Source organism: Mesoplodon mirus (genome assembly GCF_964341445.2).
Source record: "Mesoplodon mirus genome assembly, chromosome: 12".
NCBI lineage: Eukaryota > Metazoa > Chordata > Mammalia > Artiodactyla > Ziphiidae > Mesoplodon > Mesoplodon mirus.
Window position 1 is genome coordinate 103,645,742 of NC_138988.1, and position 14,007 is coordinate 103,659,748.

Here is a 14,007-nt window from a genome sequence, read left to right on the forward strand (position 1 = left end):
GCAGTCCCGCCCACGCCCAGGGGCAGCCATGGCCGGAGCGGCCGGAAGGGTGGCGCGGCGGTGGTGCTCGGGCGCTCTCAGCAGGTAAGTGCCGAGCCCGGGCCCAAGGTCGCCCTCGGACGCCGCCGTGCTTGCGGGGGGCGCGCTGTCTGTCATCGCGTCTCGGTAGCAGCAGGGTTTGTGGGCTTCCAGCAGAGCGTGACGTCAGGTGTCCCTCTCCCGCTCGCCCTTCTCTGGGCCGGAGGGTCAGGACGGCCGGAGCTGGGTCTCCCCGCGCGCGTCCCCGCCCGCCCCCACCGCCGGGCTCGGAGATGCTTTGCTGAGTGGGGGGGTCGCGTGAGCGGCCCTGCGGGCTCGTGCCCGCCGTGGGAGCGCGCCCCGCGGTCAGGTGGGGGTGACCCGTCTGCTTCGTGGAGAACGTCCTGCTTAGTAATGGTGGCGGGATGCACAGCCGGGCCACTTGGAAACCAGAACCGGGCTGTGCACCGGCAAGGGGAAAAACCCTGGAATGTGCCGGTTGCCTTCGGGGGTGGAGTTATGATTTTCCCGATTTTATATACTAAGCGGTCGTGTTTTGTAATTTTTTTAAAACTCTATTTTAAAATAAATAAGTTTGCACCATATTTTGTGAGAACTTGCACATTTCGCCCTTTATGTACATTTTAAGTTTTCCTTTCATTTTCTGCTTGTAACTTGCCAGGTGCCAAATTCATGTAAGATGCAGAGTTTTTCCCTTTTTGGGAAAAAAAAACGGATTCAGTTATTTAATGTAAAATTCATAGAAGGCTCATTTTACTGAATGAGGCTAATTCAAGGTTTGAACTTACTCTTTGAAAGTTACATTATTGCAGAGGAGGTGATACATTTGTTAGGTTTGGGCTTTATTTGTAACTATTATTTTAATCATGTTTGATGCCATTAACTTTATTACTCAGGGTCGTTATTGTGAACATCCATTGTTTGTGACCTCACTGCTGTGCATTGATGCTTTCCCCTCCCCTCGGCTTACTGTGTGTGCTTAAAAAGTTACTTACCTGGTAGCACTTGCTGTCTCTGCTCTGTACCTGGCTCATTAGACATCTCTGGGTGAGGGTTGAGTGTGTCTGCTCAGCAGGCTTCACAGCCTAGCATCCAAGGCAGGTAGATTTCCCCCAGGTAGGTCCTCCACCTGCCTGAGAAAGAAGTGCTCTCTATCTGGAATGCCAGCAACTGCTCATCTCTCCTCTGAACATTTCTTACATCTTCATTTTCCCCTCCTTTCACCTGTGTGTGTGTGCTGGGACACACATGCTTGCTGAGCAGAGAGTAAGGAATTGACCTGATAAAAGTTTATACTTTGCTGATCAGTGACTATGTGACTGAGCAAAGGGCTGATGTGCCTGAGGGGCAGAAAACCAAATTCTGACAGCAGGAGTTTGCAGCAAAGTAAGGATTTATTGCAGGGCACTAAGCAAGGGAGTGGGTCCACTCAGGTCCACTCCAAATTGATCTTTGTGGTACAGGCTTTTTTTTTTTTTTTTTGAGGGGAAGAACAAAGAAGCTGGAGTTAATTATCCTCTTGTGACATTTATTAATCATTGGATGTCTCTGGTTTATAACTCTCTGGCCAGGTGGTCCATGGCACAGGGGTCTGTGAGCTCATCCTGCTTCTGCAGAAACAACCTGAGTCTGCACGTTAACAATGACGTCTATAATAGCAGTTTTAGTACAGAAACGATGTTATCGACAGCAGCAATTTTAGTCATCTGACTCTGGTTGATTAGTGCTCAGTTAGCCCAGGATTGAGGTCAGAGGGGACAAGAAAGGGAATAAAGTTTTGGACAGAGGGATGACTCACAAACTCGGTAAGGAAACTCGGTTTTAGGGGGACTCAGTTTCAACTGCAGAGGCTGTTTCTGGACCTTGGGACCCAAATGACTGAATTCTTTGTACTTTACCCCCTTGGTCTCAGTATCTTTATTTTGTCTGGGGGTGGGGCAGACATATTAAACTCAGAGACTGAGATTGTCTTTGCCACTGTTTATTTAACACAGGTTCACTGCGGGCATAATAATGATTTCACAAGCCAGTAGCATGCAGGATAATGCCTCTTCATGAGCCAGTAAAGAGTTTTGACTTTGCCATCCAAGAGCTGATGCCCAGCTGCCAGCCCCCAAATACAAGTCCCTTGATGCTGGAGCAGTTTGCTGGTGTGGCCAGGCAGGCTGATGCTTCGGTGGCTGCTACGTGGCTTTCACCACCGCTGATCGAAGAGTCCCCTTTCCCACGGCAGGACCTAGTGCCCCAAGGTCTTGGAGAGCTATTTGGATCGGCAGAGGGGAGCCTTGCCCAGACTGAAACTCTCGGACGGTCCTCACAAACTCTGGGGATTTATAGCAGATGATATAGTCACTTCATCTGCTCTTACCGATACGTCCCCTGCAGGACCCCTCAGACGCTGAGCTCCGAGTGACTACCAACCAGGAAGATGAGATGTCAACCTGACACAGCTCACACCATTCTTACATCAAAACCACTTCACTTCTAAACACAACTCTTTGGGTCTCTGCTTTCACTTCAGTTGTACGCAAGTGACTCTGCAGTCTTCACACCCCGCGCAGCACTCCTGCTCTCCTCCATCCCACAGGCCTCTACTGACTTCCTGCCCGTGGCACAATCCCACGGCTCCCCGGCTTCTGGCTGCTTTTTCTCTGTTTAATTTGAAGGCTACGTTACTTCCGTTAGCTTCTGTACTGATTTCTTATCTCGGGACAGTTTTGGAAACCACTAACCATTCACAGCCAGGTGGCTGGGGACGTATAGGGAAACTGTTTCTGGAGAACCGTAGCATTTTGGCGTGTAAGGGCTGGGAACGGTGAGCACTCAGCCTGCCTGTTTGCAGTCCTCTGCAGGTCACTCGTTTCCCGGCACTTCAGCTGCACTTGTGTGGCCCAGCAATGAGAGCCAGCCAGAAGGACTTTGAAAACGCCATGAATCAGGTGAAACTCCTGAAGAAGGATCCGGGAAATGAAGTGAAGCTAAAACTCTATGCACTGTATAAGCAGGTAAATGCCTCAGGTGCGACATAAAGACATTTTGAGCAGAGAGGTCCTCAGACAGACATGCTGTGTGTTGTACTAAAATGCAGCCTTCATGCTTCTAGGGTTTGTGTTGCTGCCTTTCCTACCAAGAGTGTATACATGAGAGTTTATTATATTAGACTTCAAAATATTATTAAGGCAAACAGTAACTCCTCAGGACCACTCCAGAGTAAAAGAGACTTAAAAGATATAACAACCAAAGGTGTAGATCTTATTTGGCCACTAATTAAAATAAATCAACTGAAAAAGTGGTCTTGAGACAATTGGGGAAGTTTGATTAGGAACTGAGTATTAGATGTTACCTAGGAATTATTCTTAATGGCATCATGGTTGTAGAAGAAAATGTTGATTTTTTTTTTTTTTTAGGAACACATACTAAGTACCTGGGGTAAAATAGTATGGTGTTTGGCTTTCTCTAAAATAATGAAGCAAAAAAGGAAAGAAAAGGATGGGTGAAGCAAGTATGGCAAAAATGAGAGTTACTGAATTTGGGTGATGAAGATTGGGAGTTCATTACAGTATTCTACTTTTGTACATGTTTGAGATTTTTTATTACAAAATTTTAAAACTCAAGTTTTGAAGTTACAATGTCTGAAAAATGTCCTAGGAAGTCAGCCCCTCTGGGTTCCTGTGTGTTTTCTATTTTTCTCTTCCTGTGACGCATATGAGCCTCTCTTACTTTCATACTGGTGTGTATAGTAAAGAATTTAACTTTGCCCCCAGAGAGGTCTGACCTTTGCCCTGGGCTTCCGCGAGGTAATTTCTAAGCCCTTGAAATGCCAAGAGTGATAGAAGTGTCTTTGTTCGCCTGGAGAGGCTAACAGTGGTCTTTAGAGTAGGGGCTGCGATGACACTCTAACCATGCCGAGGTGGTGGAGCCCCAGTGAAAACTCTGAACCCTGAGGCTTGCATGAGCTTCCCTCGTGGGCAGTGCTCTGTGTGCTGCCACGCATCAGCCTGGGGCTGGAAGAGTGCGCTGTCCTGACTCCCCGGTGGCCGGCTGGCGGCGGGCTGGGGTGTCCCACACACACCTTCCCCAGATCCCACCCTCTGCATTCTCCCTTGCTGATCTTAATCCGTATCCTTTCCCCCTAGTAACTGGTAACCAAGAGTACAACAGCCGTCAGTGCATTCTGTGAGGCATTCTAGCAGATTATTGAACCCAAGGGTGGTCTCGGGAGCCCCCCAGTCTTGCACTTGGTGTCAGAAGTGGAGGGGGGCAGTCTTACGGCCTGCATTGCCTCTAATTTCTCAAGTGGCTAACCCTTGCAACGTGAGTCTTATCTCTTTTTCTTTGGAGAGTCTTAGCCTCCTTTGCTGCCTTTGGTTTTCAAAGCCTCTTTCTTCTTTCCTCTTTTAGCTAGTTATATTACGAAATGGAAAAACATGGTTATTAAATGGAGTTTTAAATTGCCATCTCTGAAAATAACTGAGTGCATATTTTTTTTCATCTCAAAACACTCAGCGTGCCTACCCTCAAACAAGTAAACTTTAGTTGCTTTTTGCTTTCTGCTCGCGTGTCCTTCAGTTAAGTGTCCTAAGGGCCAGCGGCTCTGGTGACCCCACCCCTGCCCCCTTGTATGCAGCTGCAGCTGTGTTGCTCAGTTATCAGATATCTGCCATGGAACTGGGTTGGGGAGGGTGTTTCTTTTGAATGGGCTTTCAGTATACACTGTGTGTTCTAAATGTTTGTGGGCGAGTTACCTTTGAAGATTGTTTGCTTGAAGATTTTGATCATGTATGAAGAATGTGACCATCGCTGTAAAACTAATGAACGATGATGATTTTTTGAAAAGTATTCAATACTTTCCCAAAACCCTAATCTTGCATTATTTTCATGCACAGGCAGTTATAACTTATTTTAGGGACTGATAGCCAATAGCATATTTTGTCCCTCCAGTCTTTTCTCTCTTGCTTGTGCATTTTTAGCAACAGCATCAAAGGGAGAAGGAAATTCAAATCAATTTATGTACCTTGGGAGGGGAAGGTGCATTCACGCTAGCGTGCATCTTATGGGTCTTAATTATTTAAGACTCCAGTTTGCATGGGCGTTTGCCCAATAATTGCCCCTCTCCTTTTCACAGGCCACTGAAGGACCTTGTAATGTGCCCAAACCAGGTGTGCTTGACTTTATCAATAAGGCCAAGTGGGATGCTTGGAATGCTCTTGGCAGTCTGCCCAAGGTACGTTTACTTATCATTCTGCTCTCATTCCATTTGCTGTGCTGCTAAAGGAAGGGGTTGCTTCTCATTATTAAGCCATGACAGATGAGCCTTCTAGATCTTGAGATCCCTCTACCGAACCAGAATCTCTATTCTTTCTTCATTGCCAGGTGTACTTATTAGCACAGGAAGTTTCTCAAAATGCTTGTTCATTGACCACGGGCTGAAATTGTCATCTCTCTTCAGGAAACCGCCAGGCAGAACTACGTGGACTTGGTGTCCAGTTTGAGTGCTTCATCTGAGTCCTCCAGCCAGGTGACACCTGCAGCAGACAGGAAGCAACCAGGAAGTGACGCCCTGGTGGTGACCTCCCAAGATGGCATCACAACCATCACATTGAACCGGCCCGACAAAAAAAATGCACTCACCACTCAGGTAACACGACCTGCCCTAAGAGTCCGTCCTGCTTTTCTTTTCTTCCTCTGTTTCACTCAAAAACTATAGTGTGTCAGCATCCTTCCTGTTTCTGTGAGAGCTCTTGTTTGATTTATAGAGAAGATTAATAATTGTGGCTACTTCATACAGCAGAGTGGGACATTCATTATTTAGCATTTGTGAGCTTCAGGTAGGTTCTACATGCCCAGAAGGCACTGCAGCTTTTCTGATGATGGAAACACAGATAAATGATGTGAATATAAACGAAACACACGTCACTGTAAGAGACGATGCAGAGGGCGTCTCTGAGGTTGTCGTAGACGCTCCCTGGACGTCTCTCCATGTCACTTAGACTGGAGAGTGAGTACTGATCTACGTGCGTGGAGCTTTATTTTGTACAAGTAGAGGAAAAGGGAGAGAAGAACTTAAATAGATCATAACCCAGCTCCGCTTGAAATGAGCTGCTTCACAAGGGCACTGTTAGTCTTTGAATCGGTCATTGAACTAGAACGATAATAAAAATAACCACTTCCGCAACCTAAGCGTCCATCGATGGAAGATGGACAAAGAAAACATGGTACATACACACAGTGGAGCACTGTTCGGCCATAAAAAATTGTGAGATCGTGCCATTTGTGACAGCGTGGATGGCCCTTGAGGGCATTATGCTGAGCGAAATAGCTTAGAAAAAGGCAAATACCGCATGATCTCACTTATAAATACAGAGAACAGCAGATTGGCGGTTGTCATAGGTGTGGGGTGAATGGGGTCAGAACGTACAAACTTCCAGTTATAAAATGAATTTGTCACAGGGATATACTGTACAGCACAGTGACTATAATACTGTTTTCCGTGTCTGAAAGTTGCTAAGACAATAAATCTTAAAATGTCTTACCACAAAGAAAAAACATTTTAACAATGTGTGGCCATGGACGTTGGCTTATTGCAGTCATTTTACAATGTATACAAATATTAAATCATTATGATATACACCCGAAACAAACATACGTCAGTTATACCTCATTTAAAAAAAAATAAACTGAAGTTTAAGGAAAAAATAGCCACTTCAGCCCTTTCCCCTTGACAAAAAAAGAGAATTAATTGGATACTTGGTGCTGAACTGGGAGTAAAATTCAAAAGGGCTGTAACCCCTTTTCACTGGACATATCACCTCTATTGTAGTAGAGAAAGCACACTACCTTAAAATAGTCTTAAATAAGGATTCCATGAAGTTGGATATGCACTATGCAGTTAACAAAGCATTCGAGTCTCAAAACTTTTTCCTTTTCTCCTGACTCTTTTTTTTTTTTTTTTTTTTTTTTTTTTTTTTTTTTTTTGCGGTACGTGGGCCTCTCACTGTTGTGGCCTCTCCCGTTGCGGAGCACAGGCTCCGGACGCGCAGGCTCAGCGGCCATGGCTCACGGGCCCAGCTGCTCCGCGGCATGTGGGATCTTCCCGGACCGGGGCACGAACCCGTGTCCCCTGCATCGGCAGGCGGACTCTCAACCACTGCGCCACCAGGGAAGCCCACTGACTCATTTTTATATATCCATGGTAGTAATAGTAATAACTACTCTTTACAGAGTGGCGCGTGTGTGTCAGTACTTTCCACGCAGAGGTTTAATTCCCACAAGGAGCCTCTACCATTATTGCTGCCAAACAATAAAATAATTAGGTTAAGTACTTAATTGCTGCAACTCACATGACTAATAACCAGGAAGATCTAAGTTGAAGCCGTGATCTATCCATCCCTTAAGCCTGGCTCTTCCCAGATACCCTGTCATGCTGCATCACCATCCCGGTAGTCATAATGGAGCTACTTCCTCATTCCCTCCCTCAGTAGAAATGATTTCACCTCCATTCATACATTATGTAAAGTCCATGCGTCTGTTTTTTCAGTAAAGGATGTGTATCTGTAAATGTCAGCCCTCTTCACCATTCTCTCCCTCATCTAAGGTAGAAACTGCACCTGTTTTAAATGCCTTGAAAGCTATGACAGCTACACGTCCAAGAGTTTCAGAGATGTTGCTGATTTGAAACATTGGCCCCGCTGTTCTTGACGGAGTCCAGCCTTTCACTCTCCACAGCACTCCCAGACTGCCTGCCACACTCATGCTCTCTCTTGACATCCCAAATGAAAAACTGCTTCCTGGAAATCTTCTCTGCTCCCCACCCCATCCTGCCCACCCCAGAAAAGTACCGGCAGCTCCCCTGAGCTTTCTGCTGCTTTGTACTCTCCACCCATCTTAGAGCTGTCCCCGTCTATTAATTCCAAAAGCCCAAGGACTGTGTCTTACTCGTTCATTTTGGGGGAAAAACATGGATATATTCCCCAGCATCTTCTACATAGCACTTGGTACAGAATACACACCACGTAATCATAAAAGGAATGAAAGTCCTTTCAGTCTTCCGGGCCGCCTTTTAGGTTCTATAAATTCAGCCAACATAAGTGTTAGGCGCTTTGCAGAGGCTGGGCTTGCAGACTGGTGTTTAGTGAAGCCCCTGGTGATGGTCATCGTCTTCAGAGTTTTCTTCTTTTCCTCATCTTCCCCCTTTCACGCAGATGTATCACGACATCATGGTTGCACTTGAGGCTGCAAGCAAGGATGATTCAGCCATAACTGTTTTAACAGGTGAGACATTTTCTTAGATCTCTTGGTTAAATTTCTATTTGGGAGGATTTTCACCTAGGTAGGAAGTTGAGTAAATAAGCTCTAATATCTTTCCTAGTGCTAAGATACTCTAATTCTTAAATACATAAAAAATATGATAGACACGGGATTGATATCTTTATCACGTAAAAAGCAGATACAAATTGGTAAGAAAAGTACTAAGACCTATTAGATAAACGGGTGAGTAAAATGAACAGATAATTTATATGAGAAAGTCCAGGCATTAAAGAAACAAGGAAAATGCAACCAGATTAATAAGCACAAACAGAAATCAAAATGATGAGATACCACTTTATACTTATCTGAATTAGCAAAATTTCATGTCATACCCAATTTTTTTTTTTTTTTTTTTTTTTTGCGGTAAGCAGGCCTCTCACTGTTGTGGCCTCTCCCATTGCGGAGCACAGGCTCCAGACGCGCAGGCTCAGCGGCCATGGCTCACGGGCCCAGCCGCTCCGTGGCATGTGGGATCTTCCCAGACCGGGGCATGAACCCGTGTCCCCTGCATCGGCAGGTGGACTCTCAACCATTGCGCCACCAGGGAAGCCCGTCATACCCAATTCTGACAAGGTTATGGTAGGGTAAATGCGTCTGCTCCCTTGCTGAGAGCAGTGTAATGGCTATAAAAAGTGTAAGTAGCTAAGGACAGGGCATTTGACAATATGTAAAATGTTCATATAGTTTGATACAAGAATCCCACTTACGGGAATTTATTTTAGGGAAATGATCCAAGAAAAAGGAAAGGTCTTATGCAAGAAAGATAATCTTTGCAGCATTACTTATAATTGTAAAAATGTTAAAACATTGTAAATATGCTGCATGACAGAATTATAAAGCACATTATAGAACATCCAATAGACTATATACTGTGCAAGTATTAAAAATGACAAGTCTAAAAACCAACAGTATAGCAAGTGTTTAAGATATACTAAAAAGCATTAGCGATTATATCAGCACTGTGATAATAAGTGGAAAATACGATGGATGCTCCTGGGCTGGGCTGATGAGAACTCCGAGAGTGGAGGTCATTGAACTTGGGAGGGGCACTGCGTGTAGTGGTACAAGCGGAGGGTCAGGACTTAGATCAACTGGAGTGTAAATCCGGGCTTCATTCCTTACTACCTGTGGGCGACCTCTGCTTCCTGAACGGAGAAGACAGTGTCTTCCTGACCCCACAGAATGATCGAGGTGGTGGCACGAGACAGTGCAGGGCAGGGCTCACAGCAGGTACTTGGGAGACGGGAGCTGTTACTGTGTGTTGATGCAATGGAAGCAGGACTGATTTTATTTTATTTTATTTATTTTCTATTTTGGCCACACCATGCAACTTGCGGGATCTTAGTTCCCAACCAGGGATTGAACCTGCACCCTTGGCAGTGAAAGTGCGGAGTCCTAACCATTAGACCACCAGGGAATTCCCAGAGTGATTTTATTTTCTTTTAATTTTCATTAAAATTTGTAAAATACATAATATTATATAGAGATATCAGAGAGCTTTCAGTAAAAAAGGGAGGTGGGGAGAAAGAGAGATACCTAATAGCTGATGAGAGGGGGTGAAGGAAAGGGAAGAGTTGAGCATGGCCCTTGTATTTCACAAATACACCTCGGAGAATGGAGACAACAAAATCCGTCTAGAGGTGGCGTTGGCTTGATACAGGAGAAGAATGTTTTCTGGTTTTTTAATTAAAATGTTTTTAACATCTTTATTGGAGTATAATTGCTTTACAATGGTGTGTTAGTTTCTGCTCTATAATGAAGTCAATCAGCTATACATATACATAAAAATTTTTTAAACTAAAAGTATAATACAGGCACATGGTTTTTTTAAAAATCCAGACTATGAAATAGCATATAACAAAACTGAATCTCACTCTCCTTGGAACCGCAGTCTTGTTTCCTAGAAAAACTCAGCTTTTCTTGAGCCTTCCAGAAACTGCCTATTTGTGTACGTGTGTGCACCCCGCCTCTTGTAAACAGAAAAGGAAGCATGTAGTACATACATACTATACCCACCTTCTCCTAATAGCATATCCCGAAAAATTGTTCTCTGTCAGCATGTATACATCTAAGTTTTTCTCTGCAGGATTACAAAGTATGAAAGTTTTGGGATTCCATAATTTATTTCATCATTCCTCTATTGATGAATGGGGAGACTGTACTTAGTCTTTTGCTATTAAAATCATGCTGCAAGGGTATCCTTGGACATATGTCTTGCAGCGAATGTGCAAAAATATCCAAAGGCTATATTCTTAGAAGTGAAGTTGCTGGGTTTCGTAATAGTAATAACGGCTAACGTTTATATCATACTTCTGTTTGCTGAGCACTGGTCTAAGCATTTTAATTCATCTGATAGCTTTTTGATTCTTAACTTTTCTAAGCTTTCTTGCAATAACCCTGTGAGGTTAGGCCCTATTATTACTCGTATCTTACAGGTGAGAAAACTGAAAGATTAGGTTTTGATAAATAGTGCTTTTCCTATAGTGATTTTCTATATATCCTTCACTTTCGTTTTCTAGTTCCTTTTTGATCTAAACGTTGTAATAGTAGGTCCTTTAATTTCCAGAAAGGATTTTTTTTTTTGGTTTTCCATTTCTGTTATCAATTCCTAGTTTATTGTATTATAATCAGGAATGCTTGGTTTTACTAATTTTACTTTTTTTAGAATCTATTAAAATTTCGTGTATATTAGCTATATATTGAAATCTCTGCCTTGAAGATTAAGAATCAAAAAAATGGCCAATATTTTATATCATCCAGGAACACTTAAAAAGTAAGTTCAGGGACTTCCCTGGTGGTCCAGTGGCTAAGATTCCGTGTCCCCAATGCAGGGGCCACCGGTTCGATCCCTGGTCGGGGAACTAAGATCCCGCATGCCACACGGTGCAGCCAAAAAAATAATAGTAATGAAAAAATGTTTTAAATAAAAAAATTTTTTTAATTAAAAGTTCATTCTTGATTTTTAAGGTATAGAGTTACAATTGTATCAGTTAGACTTGCCTCTCTAATTCATGTTATATAGGTTTCCTAAATTCTGTTTTCTAATTTACCTGTCTGGACTGAAAAAAGAAAATTAAAGGCATCTGTTTCTCTCAGCCCATCCTACGCTGGGTCCCCCCCACCCAGAGCCTTTGCACGTGCTGTCACCGCTGGAGAACACTCCCCCACCCTCTTGCCATCTACCCCTGCCCGTGTCCTTCAGATCTCAGTCCAGTCATTCCCGCCTTAGCAAAGTCCCTCCCTGAACCCCCAGGTGAGAGCAGAGCCCCGTTGCCTGCTCTCCTGTCCTCGTGTCCCTTTGCATCATCATAGTTGCATTGCCTGCAGTTATTCATGTGTCTTTAAATCAAGGTCCAGCTGACTCCCTAGTCTGTCAATTAGGGCAGGACCCCAGCTGGTCCACCAGTGTATTTCCAGAGCTTGGTACAGAGCCTGGCACATACAAGATGCCCAGTGACTGCTGTAGAGTGAATGAGTGGTGGAGCCATGGATTTTGTTTACAGGCAGTGGGGACTACTACTGTAGTGGGAATGACCTGACCAACTTCACGGATATCCCCCCTGGTGGAGTGGAGGAGAAAGCCAGAAGCGGGGCCGTTTTGCTGAGGTGAGAGCACGTCTGTCTCATCCCGGGGGGCTTATCCTTACCAGTGTGGTCTTGAGCTGCGCCTAAGTAAAATAAATACTTCTTAGGTTCCGTGTAATCGGCTGTGACTTTAGGCAAGCATAATCCTCCAAACTTCTATCAGGGCATTTGCTCCATCACTGTAACTTCTGTTACCCGTTCTCCTGGCCTTCCTACACCACATTGAATTGGAAAGCACACGAGTCAACTATCGCTACAAATTAACTTCTCCCATATTGAGGCAGAGGAATTCAGCAGCTTCTCCTCTGGCCAGAGGGAGCCCTGACTGCCACGATCGCCGCTCATAGGAGACTTGAAATGGTCTCGGGAAACACAGAGGGCGTGAAGGCGTCTCCTCCCGCCTCATTAGTCCCCGCTGCGTCTCTGGTGCCCACTGAGCTGTGATACCGCAGCACGTGCTGGCGGCCACCCTAGCCTCTGAGTCTACAGCTGGCTTAAGTCCCTGACCGAATGCCTAGAACACAGGATTTGAACCAAGGCTGACCTGTGGGACTCTGCGTGTTTCCCTCAAGTGCCGTTCAGATGGGCGGAACCTGGTGCGAGAGGCCGGGGAGGTGGCAGAGCAGAGAGGCACTGCTGGGCGACGGGACACTCCCCAGCCTGGCCAGAAAGGCACGTTCCAGACTCACCCTGTCTCGCCTGCATACTTCAGTGATGCTACTGTGGCATATTTAAACATGCTTTTATATTTCCACGTCTGTAGGGATTTTGTCGACTGTTTTATAGATTTTCCGAAGCCCCTGGTTGCAGTGGTAAACGGACCAGCTGTGGGAATCTCCGTCACCATTCTCGGGCTATTTGATATCGTGTATGCGACCGACAGGGTAAGTCAGCTCCCAGAAATGTATGAAGTTATACAAGTAAAAAGGAGATCCTCTGAATTCTCCTTTATTGTTGCTAGTAGTAAACAGATTACATATGGTTTGTGGTAGAATGGACCAAATTTAAATTTTCCCCAAAGAAAATTCGTCTAATATGGCGCGTTTTATTTTTCCTTTACTATTAACTTGAATTTTCCTAAACACGAATGTTGTTGTAAACATTGCCCCAGCTCTTTTGGCTCTGTGCTCTAATCCTATTACACAACACTTGTTCATTTTTACTCTAAAATAGTCAGGAACCTTCAAAGCTTGTTAGCAGGAGGGAAAAAAATAGCTGCTTTGGAGGTTATGCAAGTGAGTTATTTGATCATTTTTTCCAAGTAAATGAATCCTGGAATTTATAAATCTAGAATAAGGAAGAACTTTCAGGCATTATTCTACTTTCACTCCCTCCTTTGCAGATAAGGAAACCAAAGCTCAGAGAAGTCATGTTCACCATTGAATTATATAGATTTTAATTTTTCTTCCTACTACAGTCATAATATATGTCATAGTAGAAAATAAAATTTTGGAAAATATGGAAAAGTACAAAGAAAAGAGTTCATTGAAAAGTCACTCCTTATCTCACCACTCAGATAAGCAGTGCTAACATTTGGGTTATTTAACTTATCTAATTTAACCAGTCCCTGACACTGGAACCCTAGAATATTTCCAGTTTTTATCCTTATAAACAAAAATGTGATGAACGTTGATCTTAGAACTTTTACTGTAGAACTAATAACCACCTCTTAGGGTTATCAGATTCTTAGAGTGACTTTTGCTTTTGTGGCAGTAAAATTTGCTAATGTACATACAGCCTTGCAGGGAACATTTGGTTTTTACCACTGAAGAGATTCCTGGTTTTGTTTAGAGGTATTTTCTCCACGAATAGGACCATATATTAGGGTCCTTAACTCTTTGGCTCATCTTTTACTGGATTGCTTTCAGTGAGCTTAGGCATATGGTCAGATCTAGTTTTTACTAATAATCTTCCCATAAAAATAGCAAATGGAAGTCTAGATGCTAGGCTACCTAACCTTTGTAGGTGGAAGTTTCTGCTCAAAGGCAGAAATTAACAGTCTTCTGTCACATTCTGTGTGTTAAATGACCAGTTAATTGACCTGCTTTGAGCAGGGTGGGATCAGGAGTTCCTGAC

At 44.1% G+C, this 14,007-nt stretch overlaps 1 protein-coding gene across 2 annotated transcripts in view; it reads left to right on the forward strand.

Annotated features, from left to right (window-relative positions):
• The window catches only part of ECI2 (enoyl-CoA delta isomerase 2), a 21,073-nt gene continuing 7,066 nt past the window's right edge, over positions 1–14,007 (forward strand). Inside the window, exons 1-7 of one of the 2 annotated variants that reach the window (XM_082639359.1) lie at positions 1–84; positions 2,882–3,044; positions 5,165–5,263; positions 5,489–5,677; positions 8,241–8,310; positions 11,850–11,952; positions 12,695–12,815. In XM_082639359.1, the coding sequence (XP_082495485.1) occupies positions 29–84; positions 2,882–3,044; positions 5,165–5,263; positions 5,489–5,677; positions 8,241–8,310; positions 11,850–11,952; positions 12,695–12,815 (801 nt within the window). In that variant the 5' untranslated portion in view covers positions 1–28. Of the gene's footprint in view, positions 85–2,033; positions 3,045–5,164; positions 5,264–5,488; positions 5,678–8,240; positions 8,311–11,849; positions 11,953–12,694; positions 12,816–14,007 lie in introns of both variants that reach the window. The other variant, XM_082639360.1, reaches the window with a different exon arrangement.